This window comes from Cebus imitator, unplaced genomic scaffold, assembly GCF_001604975.1.
Source record: "Cebus imitator isolate Cc_AM_T3 unplaced genomic scaffold, Cebus_imitator-1.0 Scaffold283, whole genome shotgun sequence".
NCBI lineage: Eukaryota > Metazoa > Chordata > Mammalia > Primates > Cebidae > Cebus > Cebus imitator.
Window position 1 is genome coordinate 1,834,814 of NW_016107598.1, and position 17,886 is coordinate 1,852,699.

Here is a 17,886-nt window from a genome sequence, read left to right on the forward strand (position 1 = left end):
ACCAGCAAATTACCATTATCTATAAAAGTACTGCAGCCTTAAATATTATAACATGGTAGAGCTGAATGTAAATCTCCTTGAAAGTATTTTTCCTGTGTCACAATAAGCAGGAGCCCTATTTATAATGTGATACCAAAAATAGACGCACACTACTTCATATTTGGAGAAGGATCTGTACAAGCCACTCCACTGCAGAAGCTCTTACAAGTACTTTTCCAATACATTTTCCCTGGAATCTCTCTCTCTCTGATCATCAGTATGTGAGCCATGGGTGCTTTGAACCAGGCAGGACAAGACACCCTGATAACACAAAAGTTGATACGTCAAAGAATAAAACTCCCTTGAAGGTGGCCACTACATCTTATGGCTGTGTGCCCCTCTTGGCTTACAATTCCGTATCCCATATTTTCTTCTAATCAGAAATTCATAAGGGAAATCTGTGTACCAAAAGGTATAATAAGGGACACATTTTAGATTTTTCCCCACAGAGGACAGAGTTCCAGCCCCTAGCACTTTTTTTTAACAGTCTGGCTAATGATCTGGTGCCAATACCAACTGCTGGTTAAATCATCTAATCAGCCAGGGTGAGGCTTTTTGTTCTCCTGCTTTTGTGATTTCATTTTTCAAACACTTAAAGTTGCCAACAATCCCAAATGGTGTCTCATTACTTCTCTCCAATTTGTTTCTATTTGAAGATAAAAACGATTGTATTTGGAGCAAATTATAATAGGATGCATAAATGACCCACTATTGTAAGACCAACAAATAGGTATGTCCCTATAATGGTGTGAAAAGAAAAATTTTAATATCAAGCCACAAAGGAGAAAAATGCACCTCCCTACTCGTTTTTCACCTATATTATCAACAACAACAATAGCAACAATTTATTGAGTACCCACCAGTATCGCAAGAGCTCTGGGAGTTTAAAGCTAAACTTAGGCAGCTTATCAATCCAGAACAAGGTCAGAATATTCGCTTTCAGAACAAAAAGGTTTTTCTATCCCTAACCATTTATGATTTTTTAAAAAATTTTTTAAGTAAAGACAGAAAGGAGGTCAAAATAGGCTGGTGCAGTGGCTCACATCTGTAATCCCAGCACTTTGAGAAGCCAAGACAGGCAGATCATCTGCCATCAGGAGTTTCAGACTAGCCTGGCCAACATGGTGAAACCCCATCTCTACTAAAAATACAAAAATTTAGCCAGGTGTGGTTGTGGGCACCTATAATCCCAGGTGCTTAGAGTGCAGTGGCACAATCTTGGCTCACTGCAACCTCCGCCTCCCCGGTTCAAGTGATTCTCCTGCTTCAGCCTACCAAGTAGCTGAGACTACAGGCGCCTGCCACCACACCCAGCTAATTTTTATATTTTTAGTAGAGATGGGGTTTCGCCATGCTGGCCAGGATAGTCTCAATCTCTTGACCTCGTGATCACACTCTGCCTCAGCCTCCTAAAGTTCTAGCATTACAGGCGTGAGCCCGCACACCCAGCCCATATATGACTTTCTTACTTACAATAGGTCAAGCATCAGTGCTCAGGTTTATAGCCAGAGGAGGTTATAACAGAAGTGTGGGTATCTGCAAAAAGAAAAATAACAATTACTTGATGTATCTCAAATATAAAAACTCAGTGACAGTATGATACCTCAAGATACCTAAACCCACGTAAGACTCTCTTATTTTTGCCCTCCTTTCAGGTTCTGTTTTCAGCATTCTGTTTTTAGGTTTTTGCACTGTTATTGTTGATGTAACATGATGTGCAAATTCCCAGTAACCAGGAAAATACTTACTTAAAATCAAATATTTCTTCCTAGAAAATGTACAGGAAACTGTCTCAACAAATCTCTCCTTATGAGCTTCTACAAATTTATCTACTAATATCTTACTAGGGTTTGAAATATATTAATATCATTCATTTTTTAAATATCTGTCAACGTGAAAGAGTTTCTATAAGAAAATGTAGGAAAAATAGAATCCTGGTGAAGTATAGAAAAAGAGAAATTTATTGAAATCCATCAACCATAGAATTTTAGTTCTCTAAGATAAGAAAAGCTGCTACTTAAAATGAGTTACAGAATGAAATTGTGGTCCAGTGATCCTTACTGAACAGAGTCCCAGTTTCTGTTTATATGTTTACATTATCTTGCATCCCTTAATAAAAATCATCTTCATACTGCCTTACGAGTTACATAGTTACTGAGTAGTAACTATGGGTAGTAACTCTGTTACTAGTCTGGTAACACATAATCTGGTACTTGATACCACAAAGGATACAACTCCCTTGAAGATGGCCACTACATTTTATTACTGTGTGCCACTCTTGGCTTACAGAGTGTTACTACTCAGTAAGGCAATATAGTTCCAGTACAGTTCTTGATTTAATATTTGGAAAAAATGCAGTAAAAAAGAACAAATGCAGTTTTTTAAAAAGTTGTGTTGTTATTACAGATACCATTATATTTGAGAGGGGGCTGTCTTTGCAGAATATATGCAGTTTTGCAAAATGAGTACAAAACTAGTATTAGGAGCCAGGTCCTAACAGGGACATGTAGTATTTCCAAAGATGATACCTTTTTATTTTATGTCCCTGTCAAAGAAGTTAAATTTTCAGAATGCCATAGAAACGCTGACTGTGAGTAGACCATAACCCATTGCTGGCTACCTGAGAATTTGGGACTTAACCAATTTACGTCCTTCTCAGTTCGTTCACAGGATTCATTTAAAAATATTTCCTGGCAGGGCATGGTGGCTCACGCCTGTAATCCCAAAACTTTGGTAGGCCAGGATGGGTGGATCACATGAGGCCAGGAGTTCGAGACCAGGCTGGCTAACATGGTGAAACACTATCTCTACTAAGTATACAAAAATTAGCTGATTGTGGTAGCACACACCTATAGTCCCAGCTACTTGGGAAGCTGAGGCAAGAGAATCCCTTGAAAGAAAGAAAAACAAACAAAAAACTGTCCTCAACGTGAACGTCCTTCTGTGTGAGTTCTCTTTGTGTTCTGTACCCCTATTTGGTCCCACTTCCCTCTGCGTCTCTGGCTACAATCATCACAGTTCCCATTTTGTCTTAATAGAGCTGTTTGAAATAGCCTTTCTCTGAATAACCCTGACTAATTGCTTCAGAATACTTTTGGAAGAAAAAGGCACTCTGAAGAGGTTCCCATTCTACCTTTAGCATTTTTCCTAGCAAAGAACAAATCTTATTTCTTTGGATAACATCTGTATGTGTCTGGCTGAATAATGCCTACGAAGAGCAGTAATACAAAACAGTTTTTCTAAGAATGAAGACGGAGTCACTAAAATCCTGCAGGCCACAAAGTCTCCCCCTTCCCAACCTGATAGCTTCTCACTACCTTTATCTACATATATACATTTTTATTACTTAATAAAAACTGTCATTTGGGATGGGTTTAAATAGAGGGTTGAATCGGTTTGTGGAGGCTGCAGATAAGTTGAAACATACATATGAAAAGACCATTTAAAATTATGTTTAATGTAGTGAAATAATTCAAGTTATTATTATAGACTATATTTCAAGGCAATCTTTACATCTTATTATTAATAATGTTTAGAAGATGTTAAGATATTGAACAATTCCCTGAATTAATATCTAATCCTCAACACATCAAAAAGTCCATCTTGCCTTTGAAGCAGAGGTGAGATGGTCTTCCATATAGGCTCAAGGTTATAAGCGCTGTGTAGGTAGTCCCTCCTCATCCTTGCTTTGAACACACATAAATGCACACATACACACACACACACCGAGAGAGACGCACACAGCTCCAGCCAAGAGACAGTAGATCTTACATAGATCCCACTACCAAAACAGAAGTGTCTGCATTCAGCTAAGTGAATAACCATAGCAAAGATGAACAGAATGCTAACCACAAGCCAGCCAATGCCCTACAAGCTCTAAATGAATTATTTCATTTAACACTCAAAACAACTCCATAAACTATCCATTAGGACTTTGAGATGGGAGATAGAGGCAGGTTAAAGAGTTTAGAGAAAAATTCAAGCAACGAGAACAGCATGAAGCTGGAATCCAAGCTTGGGTTGTCTTAACCCAGAGCCCCACGCTCTTGCTGTCCCAGGCACAGCATCTCCACCAACCTTATATCAACACTTACAGCATCTTCAGGGCATCATTTCAGGGCTCATAACTTTGGAATCTGTTCTTTTCCTTTAGCTGCCATGTCTGTCACTTCGGGTATCAGTTTACTTCATTCAACATTGTAGACAAATAAGGTAAGACAGCTTCTGTTTTACCTTAATAATCAGAATCAGGAAGGAGTAATGAAATTTTTCAGAGGTAATAAGGCAAGAGTTGGAAGAGTGGGAAAAAAGGGAATTTAAAGTAGCTGTTTGGCCCATCAAGTGAGAAATGGGTATAGTCTCAAATATAATCTCTACAGTAGTTTAAATGAATGAATTACATCTAATGTATGAATATGGAAAAAAATCTAAAAAACGTTAAGTTTGGGCCAGGCGCATGTGGCTCATGCCTGTAATCTCAGCACTTTGGGAGGTGAGGGGGGCGGATCATGAGGTCAGGGGTTCAAGACCAGACTGGCCAACATGGTGAAACCCCATTTCTACTAAAAAATACAAATATTTGCTGGGCATGGTGGCTTATGCCTGTAATCCCAGCTACTTGGGAGGCTGAGGTAGGAGAATTGCTTGAACCGGGACCTGGGAGGCGGAGGTTGCAGTGAGCCAAGATCATGCCACTGCATTCCAGCCTGGGCTACAGAGCGAGACTCCATCTCAAAAAAAAAAAAAAAAAAAAAAAAAAAAAAAAACCCTCAAGTTTGAATGAAAAAATACAAGCTGGAAAATGTGATGTACTGAATGATATCATATACTTTTTTTTAAGCCCATAAAATAATATTGTATAATTATTCGGGTATACACACTTACTTAAAAATGCATTAAAACATTTATGGGAGCTGAGCATGGTGGCTCATGCCTGTAATCCCAGCATTTTGGGAGGCTGAGGCAGGTGGATCACCTGAGGTCAAGAGTTCAAGACCAGACTGGCCAACACGGTGAAACCCTATCTCTACTAAAATACAAAAATTATCCATGCATGGAGGTGTATGCCTGTAATCCCAGTTAATCAGGAGGCTGAGGCAGGAGAATTGTTTGAGCCTGGGAGGCAGAGGTTGTGGTGAGCCGAGATCACACCACTGCACTCCAGGTTGGGCAACAGAGCTAGACTCTGTCTAAATAAATAAATAAATAAAGGGAATTTAAAAAACCTTACTTCAGGAATGAATGATTATTTCTGTGGGACTTAGGGACTTATAGGCTAGGGAGAAGTAAATAGATGACTTAGGGGGTTACATGTACACAGTGTAACTATATCTGTAATGTATTGATTTCAAAAAATCTGAAGCAAAAGGAAAAAGTTAACATTTACTAAATGGAAGTGGTGGCTACACGGTATTATTATATTAATCTCTATTGTTTCCCCAATGTTGGAAATAGTTTATCGTAACCTAATTTTCTGATTGTTTTATCTAGATAAATAGATACTCTTTTCCCGAGGAAAGAAAAGCCCATGAGACACTGATGGAAGAGTTCCCTGTGTCAACCACTGAGAAACATGAAGATCATGGAGCATTTCGGCGGCTGTTCTAGCAGGCAGGCAAGGGAGGGGGAGGATGTCACTGTAATGGGTAGGTTGAGGGTAGGAAGAAAAAGGAAGATGGTGAGAGGATGGAGTGTTCTATCCTGGTGGGAGGAGAGTTATTTGCAAATAACATGTTTGAAACTTGAACTATAACTGGCTGCAAATGCAGAGTGCCTTGGCTAGGTTGGAGCTGAGACTCAGATACATCCAAGTTAGGGAGAATAAGAGAACCCATCAGCTTTCATCCCTATAATACAGAATCTACTGGAATAAACTGAATTGCTAGATACTACAGACGCTCCTGGGAAGATAAGTAAATCCTGACCTCAATTAGGTTTAACATATATACAACTAGTTAATTGAAGGAAGTAAAGTAAATAAGATATAAAGAGAGACAACAGAAAATTTGCCAAAAGGAGCAAGGTATTTGGTATAGTACCTTTAGTAAAAGAACCTAAGGGTTGAAAGGCAGTGAATTTAGCAGCTAATAGCAGAACCACTGGGGACCCAGGCATTCCAGCCGTGTATTTGAGCCCTGTGTATATCAATTAACAGCTGTCTCACAACTAGAAACTTTTGGTCACAGCCTTCCCACCACTCCCAAAACCAAAGAAAGAAACATTCTATTTTTGTTTTCAAAACCAGAATCGGCCAAGGCATTATCAGGAATCCCAAATGAGAAGGTGCCAGTGGTAGCAAAGTCCTTTACAACACCAGAGTTCCAACTAGATTAGTTGCAAGTGGTAGTTCTGGCTGCAGCAAGACCAGTGCAGTTTAATTCAGAATAAAGCACCCTGAGATGTTACTCATTGTGCTTTAGGGATAACTAACCTTGTTCTAGAACCCTCTGTCATCCCTGTAACATAGAGCAAGGAAGCATTCCTTTTTTCACTTTGCAAAAGCATCATTGGCTGAGGTGCTTGAGATAAGAACTACCCCAAGGCAGCCACGGTGGTGGTGCAGCAGTGGGACCAGCGTGGCAGCATCACATCTTTCACTGGGATCTGCAGCAGGACTTCTTTAGCAACAGCAGAGTTCCAGCTTTGGCATCTGTGGCAATGCAGTTTGGGAAGCTCAGTGGTGAATAGATGAAAAACAACTTGTGCGGGAATTTCCACAAACATAGGGAGGAGAGGAACTCCACAAAGAACCATAATGGGTAGCTAGGATGCAGAGCCATTAAGATGTGAATGCTTTTGTGCTCTCAGGGTGGGAAAGGCAGAGATGTTCAAGTCACAGTAACTTGCTGCTGTGAAAGATGACTTGTTTGCGAAACACTTTTTGCTTCAGAGGAAAAACATATAATATAATAAAATAAAACACAAGTTTGAATTAGATTTTTCTTCCTGATATTTTTGCCTTTCTCTAAGATACAGAATCTAAGAGGAGTTTTAGTAAAGGAAGGAAGCAGGGGGATAGGTGGAGCAAGAAACTGCAGCTCATTAAATGTTTCCACTTACAAATATTTTGTGTAAGAATATCTTCATGTACCAACAATGATAAACATGAATACCTGAGCCTGTTTTAAATGGAACTGTGTAACAGCTAGAATTTTAGTCTGCAGAATGAAAGTATAAGAGATGAGGTTACAGCATACCTAAAGCAGAGACTAGTGGGCTTACAAATGCAGGTGAAAGGAGGAGCTGGGCAGTCACAGTCACCAGAGTCGGCCTCGAGTCTGAAAGGGCTCACAGCTCACCCCAGAACACTTCCAAGCCCATTGGCACAAGCAATCCCCAGTTCACAAAGTATTTGAATATATGAAGAAAGACAAAAATCATCAAAGTGAGAAAGGCAGAGACAGGGAAAACACCTGAGACCACTGTGATGTGATGTTGACAATTGTCCAGTAACATTTATGGCCACTTGGAAGGGGAAAACACTCATCGTTTTACATATGCCCTATGTTGAGAAGAATTTTAACCAATTGGTTTGTTGAAAGTGCAGGCTCTCTTACTTACCCAGCACTTTGCCCATATCAGGAATTATGCTGTCTTCCCTGAGAGATCTACCTCTGGCTTAAAGGGTTCCATCAGTTGACGTCTAGGATTACAGCAAAGAGAGAGTGCACGCTCACCCCAGTGGGCCGAGCCCTGCCTCCAGGAGAGGGCATATGGGACACTCGCGGGCAGTCTCTACCTTCCGTAGTCTTGCACAGGTATAAACACATAGTGTCGCAGTGACAGATCACATGGGGACGAGGAGAGACGCTCACATGCTGCACTCCTGCTGTCAAGGTAACAAGTGCCTTCCATTCCTGGCAACAGGATCCTTTCAGACCTGCTGTCAGATTAACTAAGGGATTAGCTAGACTTCCTCCACTGGGGAGGTCACAACCCTCCAGAGGGCTGATCAATATATTAATCCCTCCAGAGAGGGGCATCGCTGGCAGCACACAGGCAGAACTGTTTGCCAGCATTTCTCTATTGCGGGGGACACAGCCCAAGTCCTTATACTTCACACCTTCTTACTGCTTTCATCATACACTTAAACCATACTCACAGGGAAGTCTGTCTCCAGACAGTGACAAATGATGACTTGCTGGCAGCCTGGACTCTATGAGCAAATGATAGCACGTTTCTTTTTTTTTTTTTTTTCCTTTGAGACAGGGTTTCATTCTATCACCAGCTAGGGTGTAATGGCACAGCCACTGCTCACTGCAGCCTCGACCTTCCAGGCTCAAGTGATCCTCCCACCACAGCCTTCCCAGTGGCTGGGACTATAGGCATGTGCCACCATGCCCAGCTAATTGTTTGTATTTTTAGAGAGCTAGGATCTTGCCATGTTGCCCAGGCTGTTTTCAAACTCCTGGGCTTAAGTAATCCTCCTGCCTCAGCCTCTCAAAGTGCTGGGATTATAGGCGTGAGCCACTGCACCAGGCCCACAGCACTTCTTTTTGGTGAAATTTGAGTCCTATAATCATAGTACTTGAAGGTTTGATGATACTTGCAGGTCATTTGGCTAATGCCTCATGTTTCCCCTGCTTTGGGCAGGTAATAGGCTTGTGACAGGAATGCCTCACCATTGCAAGACCCCAAACGCCCTCTTCCTAGGAGGTGTCTCATGGGTAATGATGATCTATAGCCTTGCCAGAGAAGCACCCAGAGGCATGCCACAATTTCACCAAAGCAGGCAGTAACTATTCATGACTTCAATGTTAAACTGTTACACAAGGCTAGATGCAGTAGCTCACGCATGTAATCCCAGCAATTTGGGAGGCTGAAGCAGGCAGATCACTTGAGGTCAGGAGTTCAAGACTAGTGTGACCAACATAGTGAAACGCCATCTCTACTAAAAACACAAAAATTAACCAGGCATGGTGGTGCCTGCCTGTAATCCCAGCTACTCGGGTGGCTGAGGCAGGAGAATTGTTTGAACCCTGGAGGCAGAGGTTACAGTAAGCCAAGATCACACTACTGCACTCCAGCCTGGGTCACAGAGTGAGACTCCGTCTCAAAAAAACAAACAAAAACTGCTATACAAACCCCAAACCAGCAAAATGGTTTATTCTCCTAATGTGCCAGAGATTTTCATGAAAATATCTCCTTAGGGTTTTACCACCAAGCACTTTCTAGCACCCAGATGGGGTTCTACGGAAGCTAGAATGAGTATGAGCTGAGTGAAGAAGGCCTCAGTGTGCCCCCAAATTGAAGCACAAACATCTTAAAATTTGATATTCAATGTGGCTATTTTTTCTTTTGTTGCATTAATCAATTTTTTAAAAATCATTCCAACTCTTAATCTATGCAAGATATCTTATTCAAGCCTTTCCAAGTTTCTACACCCCACGCTCCTCTCAGACAAACTCCAACCTGCTTGAATTGATAATTCCCTTCTCAGAACAAACTCTACCACTTCCCCTACACCTTGCATGGCCTTCTAATTAACTCATTACACTTACTGATTGACGTACATGTGTCTTCCTAAAAGGGCTATGCACCACTAAAGGGTAGGGATCTATTATTCAACTTTATATTTTTATGTGGGAAAGAAAAAAATCCTGTCACCTAGTGGGCATTGATCTAATGTCTAGTAAATAAATAAATAATGAATGAATGAATGCTAATTGTACATTCAAAGATGGTCTGATGCATTTTGAGGGCCCACGATGTGTTGGTTAACCTCTAGAACTCCTTCATGAGACCATAGCACTCCTACACCCAATTCTTTTCTCATGCTATCTTTTCTACACAGAATATGTTTTTTTAATAGTTTCTAGAATTCCATCTTTACTTATCAAGATTTTTTGCAAGTAATGAGATGAAAAGAAGACTGATCCTATCTGAACATATATTTTCCTGAGACTCACACTTGATTAAATAAATATATTTTCACTGAGTTTTCTAAATAATGTATAGTTAGTCATTAGGTGTATTTGCTAGACAGACATGGCTTTGCCTGTTGATGTATGGAAAACTCTTAAAAGTGTGTTTTTGTTGGAAGGAACTAGGGGAGTGCAGTAGGAGGAGAAATAGAAACGGTGATCTGTAGCAAATCTTACTTTCAAATTCTTAGGCATCATTAAGCAGAATAGAAAACAAAACCATCTGCTGCAATGCTCATTATTTCTTATTTACTTTTTTCATCTTAGAGAGCCTATAGCCAAACTTTTTCAGCCAAAATATTGATCCTCTCTAACTCACGGAAAATGTAAAAAACAAACACAGGCAAAATGGGTATAGCAAGTGGCTGGTTCATTAGCCTGGATAATGATGAATTGAATAAATATCTTCTTTGGGTCTTTATCTGTGTCTGCCTAACATAGAGTGTGATAGATAGAACAAGATAAACCAATATTAAAAGTACATACTCTGGGCCGGGCACAGTGGCTCACTCCTGTAATCCCACCACTTTGGGAGGCCGAGGCGGGGGAATCACCTGAGGTCAGGAATTGAGACCAGCCTGGCCAACATGGTGAAATCCTGTCTCTACTAAAAATACAAAAATTAGCTGGGTGTGGGGGTGGACATCTGTAATCCCAGCTATTCAGGAGGCTGAGGCAGGAGAATTACTTGAACTCAGGACGCAGAGGTTGCAGTGAGCTGAGATCTTGTCACTGCACTGTAGCCTAGGTGACAGAGCCAGACTCCATCTCAAAAAAAAAAAAAAAAAAAAACCACGGGACATACTCTGAAAAATCCAGGACCCTCCTTTTTCATTAACCAATTTCAAACATAACCTTCCTACATATTTTATTATGTATATATGTATGTATATGTATTTTTACATATATGTATGTGTTTTACACATATATATGTGTTTTTACACATATATATGTTTGTTTCTTGTTTTTGAGACAGGGTCTCACTCTGTTGCCCATGCTGGAGTGCAGTGGTGCAATCACAGCTCACTGCAACCTCTGCCTCCCATGCACAAGCAATCCTCCCATCTCAACCTCCTGAGAAGCTGGGACTACAGGCCTACTCCACCATGCCAGGCTAATTTTTGTATTATTTGTAAAAACGAGGTTTTGCCATGTTGCCCAGGCTGGTCTCCAACTCCTGCATTCAAAGGATCCACCCACCTCAACCACCCAAAGTGCTGGGATTACAGGTGTCAGTCACTGTGCCTGGCCTTATTTTTTAAAGTTCATATTTATAAAACATTTTGCAAAAACAGATGGCTTTTAATGCTAAATGAGAAATATATTCCCATAGAAGAATTAAGTACACTGCAGGAAACCCAAAGAAGTAAACCTGCACATTGAAGTGCCCAGGATTAAAGCCCTTTTTTTTTTTTTTTTTAAGATAAAGTCTGGCTTCATTGCCCAGGCTAGAGTGTAGTAGTTGATCTTGGCTCACTGCAACCTCTGTCTCCTGGATTTAAGTGATTCTCCTGCCTCAGCCTCCCAAGTAGCTAGGATTACAGGCACGCAACACCACGCCAGCTAATTTTGGGGTATTTTTAGTAGAGACAGGGTTTCACTATGTTGGCCAGGCTGATCTTGAACTTCTGGCCTTCGGTGATCTGCCTGACTTGGCCTTCCAAAGTACTGGGATTACAGACAAAAGTAGATTCTTTCATTCATTCAACAATATTCATCAAGCATCTGCTTCATTTTCCAGGCAACATTCTCGAGACTGAGAACACATTCTAGGCACTGAGGGCTTCGTTTTGTCCTCAGTGGAGTTCACCCTGTAGATGATGAAGACAGATTATAAACAAATAAACAAAAATATAATTTGTCAGGTGGTGATAAAAACAGTAAACAAACATGAAGTAGGGTAAGAGGGATCAGGGGAAACAGTGGCAGGTCGACGGGATTATTCTTTTAGATTGGGTAGTCAGCCAAGACATTTGAGTGGAGACCTGAATGAAGAGATCTGGGGGAAACATCCCAGGCAGAGTGAATAGCAAGGGCAAAGTTCCTGGGACAAGGGTGGGCTTGGCATGTTCAAGGAACTGCAGAGCAGGAAGGAAGGTAGTGAGAAGTGAAGCTGGAGATCACGAAGCATCTTACAGAGCATGGGAAGGGCTCTTGTCTTTTCCCTGATTGACGCAGGAGACAAAAGATAGGATTACATTTCCTTTGACTCACTGAAAAAGACAGTCCCTTATGTCCATCTGGGATGAAGTGGAAGCAAAGAAAGAAATACTTTAACAGAAATCACAATACCAAGGAAGGAAGAGACTGATGAACAACGCGCTGCTTTGAAACCCACTTTAGGATTGTAACATGGGTTCTTGCGATTTTTATCTGAAACACTGTTAATAGTAGGCTGACATTCGTGATTTCCTTCAGTCTAAATGCAGTAACCTCCTATTTTCCCATCAGGTGCAATAAAAATGCTAGTCTAAATTCAGCCTAATCCTGGTGCTAATAATAGCGCAAATGTGAAGTGTGTCTCCGAGCTAGAGATCCCCAATTTTTGCTTCTGAATTAAGCCTTGTTACATGTCCTCCGGGTTCAACTTAATTCTTTTACTCTAATGAGCAAAGTTTAAGGAGAGGCACTGACACTGTACCCGAAGTAGAAGTCAGAACAAACAAATGATCAAGCACTAGCCAAGCAAATGTGCCAGTGTGAAGTAATTCATCTTCCTGGTCGCTGTATTTTTAGCAGTCCCTGCTGAGCAACTCATTTTCACACATTGAGGCCACCAGGACAATTTTCCAACGGAATTTGCACACAATTTCACAAACTACTTTGTTTAAAACTCCTAACCTTTATTTTCTTTTCTGTTTTCTTTTTGCTTGTTTCCTTCCCTCTCTCTTTCCCTTCTCCCTCTTCCCCTTCTTCCTTACTTTCTCTTCTTCCTTTTCTCCTTTCTTCCTTTCCTCTCCCCTCCCTCCCTCCCTTTCTTTTTCTTAATAATCATGGCTACGTCCTAGACCTAAATCCCTTCAACTTTTTCACTGCTTTTTGGAAAGACCTGTGTTTAATTATAATGGTGAATTAGGTACAAAGAAAGGAACATCTGTTTTGAACACTAATGAAGGTTGTTTTATGGAGCTCAAGTTCTCCTGGTGAATTCTATTTCTAGTAAAATACTTTGGTGGTCATTTCTGCAAAACAGATGAAAAATATTTTTTCTTCAAAATAGATGTCAGGGAGATATGGGAACTCTGGCTGGTGTAACCTCAAATCTCAGCCTATTCTCCTCCCTACAGCTACCAACACATGGATTCTTATCTTCCCAGACCCACTGGGATTTGAAGATTCTCATTATTTATCACTATGGAGAAACAGAGAGAGTAAGAGAAATACATGATGTCATGAAACTTTTTAAAGCTCCATCAAGTTTTTCAGGTAATTAATTCCTATTCCTATACTGACATCCAAGTAGAGGTAAGCAAATCTCTCTACGGTAGCACCTTTCCTGGATTTTCTTTTTTCTTTTTTTTTTCTTTCTGAGACAGGATCTGGCTCTGTCGCCCAGGCTGGGGTGCAGTGGCACAATCTTGGCTCATTTTAACCTCTGCCTTCCGGGCTCAAGTGATCCTTCCACCTCAGCCTTCCAAGTAGCTGGGACTACCGGCACATACTACCACGCCAAATTAATTTTTGTATTTTTTGGAGAGACCGGGTTTTGTCATGTTACCCAGACTGATCTTGAACTCCTGAGCTCAAGCAGTCAGTCCACCTCGGCCTCCCAAAATGCTGGGATTTTACAGGTGTGAATCACCATGCCCAGCCTTGTCTGGATTTTCTGCGGAAATTCCATCCATCAAGTTTTTATGCAGCTTTTTTTTTTTTTTTTTTTTTACGTGTAGGTACTGTTCTAGGTGCTGGAGAGACAGCAGTACCAAAAAGGGGGTAAAATTCCTGCTCTATTGGACCTTACATTCCAGAGGAGGGAAATATACATTATAAAAATAATATGTGAAATATAGTTTGCGAAGCAGTGATAAATGCTACAGAGAAAAATGAACCAGGATAGGTTAAGGGGTGGGGGGTTGCACTTTTAAATAAATGGCCTAGGAAAGTTTCACTGAAAAGGTACATTTGAACAGAATACTTGAAAGAATCAAGCATATGAAGCACCCTTTCAGAGAGTGTTTTGACTTTGCTTCCTTTCTAAAAACATACTCTCTAGGGTGGTTTTAAGGAAGCATATTTTATCACCTTCTTGATAAACAAATTTAAATGTGTTAGCTCAACTATGACCATTCTCACCATTATTATCTAACATTGTTTGGAAAAGATAGTAGCCAATGAAACTGGTCAATAAAACAAATTAGGTATAAAAATAGCAAAGTAGGAGATAAACTTCATAATGTATAGATGATCTATCAACTGCTTAAGCTTAAAGGGAAAAACTCAATTGCAACTAAAAGAATTCAGCAATTGACTGGTACAAAGTTAATATACAAACATAAATTGCTTTCATATGTATTAATACAATGAACAACCAGCTTAAAAATACAAAAAAATGCTGGGCACTGTGGCTCATGCCTGTAATCCCAACACTTTGGGAGGCCAAGACAGGTGGATCCCTTGAGTCCAGGAGTTCTAAACCAGCCTGGACAACATAGGCAAAACCCCATCTCTACAAAATAATAATGATACAAAAATTAACTGGGCCTATTGGCATGCACCTTTAGTCCCAGCTACTCAGAAGGCTGAGGTGGAAAGATCGCTTAAGCCCAAGAGGCAGAGGTTAGAGCATGCCACAATCACTGCACTCCAACCTGTGCAACAGAGCTAGACACCTATCTCAAAAAATAAAAATAAAAATACAAAGGAAGATAAAACCCCATTTACAATAGCAAAAAAAAAAAAGAAAAAAAATATTAGGTTCATGATTAGAAACATTCAACATCATGAAGACAGCAATTCTCTCCTTAAAGCTATAAAATGTAATGCAATCCCAATAAAAATACCAACATAATTTTTGTTAGAAAAATAGCAAACTGTATCTAAAGCGCATATGGAAAGAAAATAAAAAAGCCATAAGGCTGGAAAGCTTTAAAAAAATAAAAAGCTAATAATAAGAGAAGACCAAGCCTATCATTTTTATTTTAGTTTTGAAGCTTCACTAATTAAAATAGTGTGGTACCACTGAAGGGTAATAGACTGCTGAATGAAACAGAATAGGAAGTCTAGCAATAGACATAAATATACTAAACAATTTAGTATATTTGGTTACAAAGTTAACATACAAACATTAATTGCCTTTCTATGTACTAATACAATCAACAACCAGTTTAAAAATACAAAAAAAATGCTGTGCTCTGTGGCTCATGCCTATAATCCCAACATTTTGGGAGGCCAAGGCAGGTGGCCTCATTTAATATATGACTAAACATGGCTTTGCACATCAGTGGAGGAGAAGGTGGATTAGTAAGTGTGTGGTTTGGGAACAACTAGGTTAGCCATCTACACAAATTTTAATGTCATATCCTTTACACCAAAATTAATTGTTAGCACATAAAATTTTAAATGTAAAAACAGAAACATAACATAAAGCACTAGAAATAGGAAACCATTTTTAAATAGACTCAGGGGAGGGAAAACCTTACTAAGCATTATACAAAAGATTGAAACTAGGGAAAACTCATCAATTCAAATACATAAAAATTTTAAAATTTCACATGGCAAAAAGCAAAATTAAAGGAAATATTTTTGCAACATAGAGAAAAAGAAACCTTCAGGCTTTGCTGGTAGAAGTAAAACTTGGTGCCAGACCTGTTGAAAGTGATTTTCAAGTATACGTGTCTTTGATGTAGAAATTCCACTTCTAGGAATTTATTTCATACATCTATTGACACATAGGAAAAAGATATGTACAAGGATATTTATGCAGCATTATCTGAAATATCAAAATATTAGAACAATTGGGATACATCTATATAATGGAATCACATGCAACCTTCCAAGAATCAGGCAAATCTGTATGTATTGATATGAAACACTCTTCAAGATAAGAGAGTTAGATAAATGAAGAAATAGTCAACTTAGTATGCTACCATTTGTGAGATTTTTAAAAAGAATTGCACAAACACATGCTCAAACATCTCTGAAAGGATAACTTAAGAAGCTAGTAGCAATGATTGCCTCTGGGAAGGGAACTCAGACCAGAGAATGAAAAAATAAACTAATTTTCAATTATATTCATGTATAGATTTGAATTTTGTGCTGTACGTATGTTATGCCTACTCAAAAGAATCAAAAATACTGTAATACTTTAAAAGTACCAGATGTTTGTTAATATCTTTATCGATAGCCCCACACTATGGAAACCAAGGAAATATATTTCTTAAATTACTAGATAAAAACAAGGAATCTCGATTCTGGTCTTAGATCTTCCTATTGAATCATATTAGAAGCAAAACAGATATTTTTTTTCTTTTTTCCTTTTTTTTTAGACATTCTCGCTCTGTCGGCCAGGCTATGCTCTGTCGCCACCACACTTAGCGGGTGCAGCGGTGTGATCTCAGCTCACTGCAACTTCCACCTCCCGGGCTCAAGCAATTCTCTGCCTCGGCCTCCCGAGTAGCTGGGACTACAGGAGTGTGAAACCATGCCTGGGTAACTTTTGTATTTTTAGTAGAGATGGGGTGTCGCCATGTTGGCCAGGCTGGTCTCCAACTCTGCCTCAAGTGATCCACCCACCTTGACAACCCAAAGTGCGGGGATGACAGGTGTGAACCACCACACCCAGCCAAGGCTTATTTTTGAAGGTTGAACTTTTCCAGGCTTTACCTAACTCTTGAATTTCTGAAGCTTACCAAGAAACAGATGCAACAGAATGCTGCTATTCACAAACCTGACAGTATTTTTTCATGCAGATTTGGGTTCCATACTAGAATTGCGGCCCTAGCCTCCCACTCTACTTAGCAACAAGGTTCAAAAGGCAGTTTCCACTGCAGTTACATCTCTAGGTTCATCTTCACTCATTCTCTGATATAAGTGTCCTCATTTTCTTTTGTGCTTGTGGAAGCACTTGAGAATTGTTTTATATTCAAACAAGAATTTTTAGTTGCTTCTCAATAGAATGAACAAATCAGATTTCTAGCCCACTATGTTGCCAGAAACAGAATTTGCAAATCAGTTTCTCTAATTTTTTATTGATCATATTTAATCATTATATCTATTTAAATGTTCTACTTCTTCATTTGGGCACAGAATGATATTTCGTTTCCCTATCAGCTGGAGACTGGCAATCGACTTTGGCCAATAAAATATGAAAGTGTTGTACATCTCTTTGATCAAGAAGCTTTTAAGAACCAATGTACAAAGTCACAATATCCCCTTTCCCATATTGGCAACTGTAGACACAACTGACAAGGTAAAGGCTCCTTCATTTTGAGTGTCTGTCTAAGTAACTCAAAATGTATAATAAACAGAGCCCCCCAAAGTAATCGATATTGGAATATAATATAATTGAGAAATTAACTTTTGTTTTATGAAGCCACTAAAACTTTGTAGTTTGTTACTGTAGCATCACCTAACCTATACTGACTGATACACAGGAGTCCACAGGAGTCCACTGGGTTACTGTTTACACTAGTAAGGTCATTCATTGATTCAGTCAGTCAGTCAGTCAACAAATAAGTATCTTCTAGCTGCAACTCAGTTTTCTAGACTCTAAGAAACAATAGTGAAGGAGAGACAAACATAAATGTGTAGAACAAATAAATGAGAAACTCTTCTGATTCTTTGACCTGTAGCCTAACCCAATGACAGGCAGGGTTATTTGTGAGAATGGAAATCCTGAAATAGCTGGTTCCCATTTCTATTCTTTTTTTTTTTTTTTTTTTTTTTTTTTTTTTTTTTTTTTTTTTTTTTTTTTTTTTTTTTTTTT

General features: G+C 39.5%; 1 protein-coding gene across 2 annotated transcripts in view; it reads right to left on the reverse strand.

Moving 5' to 3' along the window:
* SLC4A4 (solute carrier family 4 member 4) overlaps positions 1–17,886 on the reverse strand; it is a 496,548-nt gene that overhangs the window by 468,590 nt on the left and 10,072 nt on the right. Inside the window, exons 1-2 of one of the 2 annotated variants that reach the window (XM_037728902.1) lie at positions 7,600–7,877; positions 1,513–1,575 (exon numbers count right to left, since the gene is read on the reverse strand). In XM_037728902.1, coding sequence (XP_037584830.1) covers positions 1,513–1,526 — 14 coding nt within the window. In that variant the 5' untranslated portion in view covers positions 1,527–1,575; positions 7,600–7,877. Of the gene's footprint in view, positions 1–1,512; positions 1,576–7,599; positions 7,878–17,886 lie in introns of those variants that run through there. The other variant, XM_037728903.1, reaches the window with a different exon arrangement.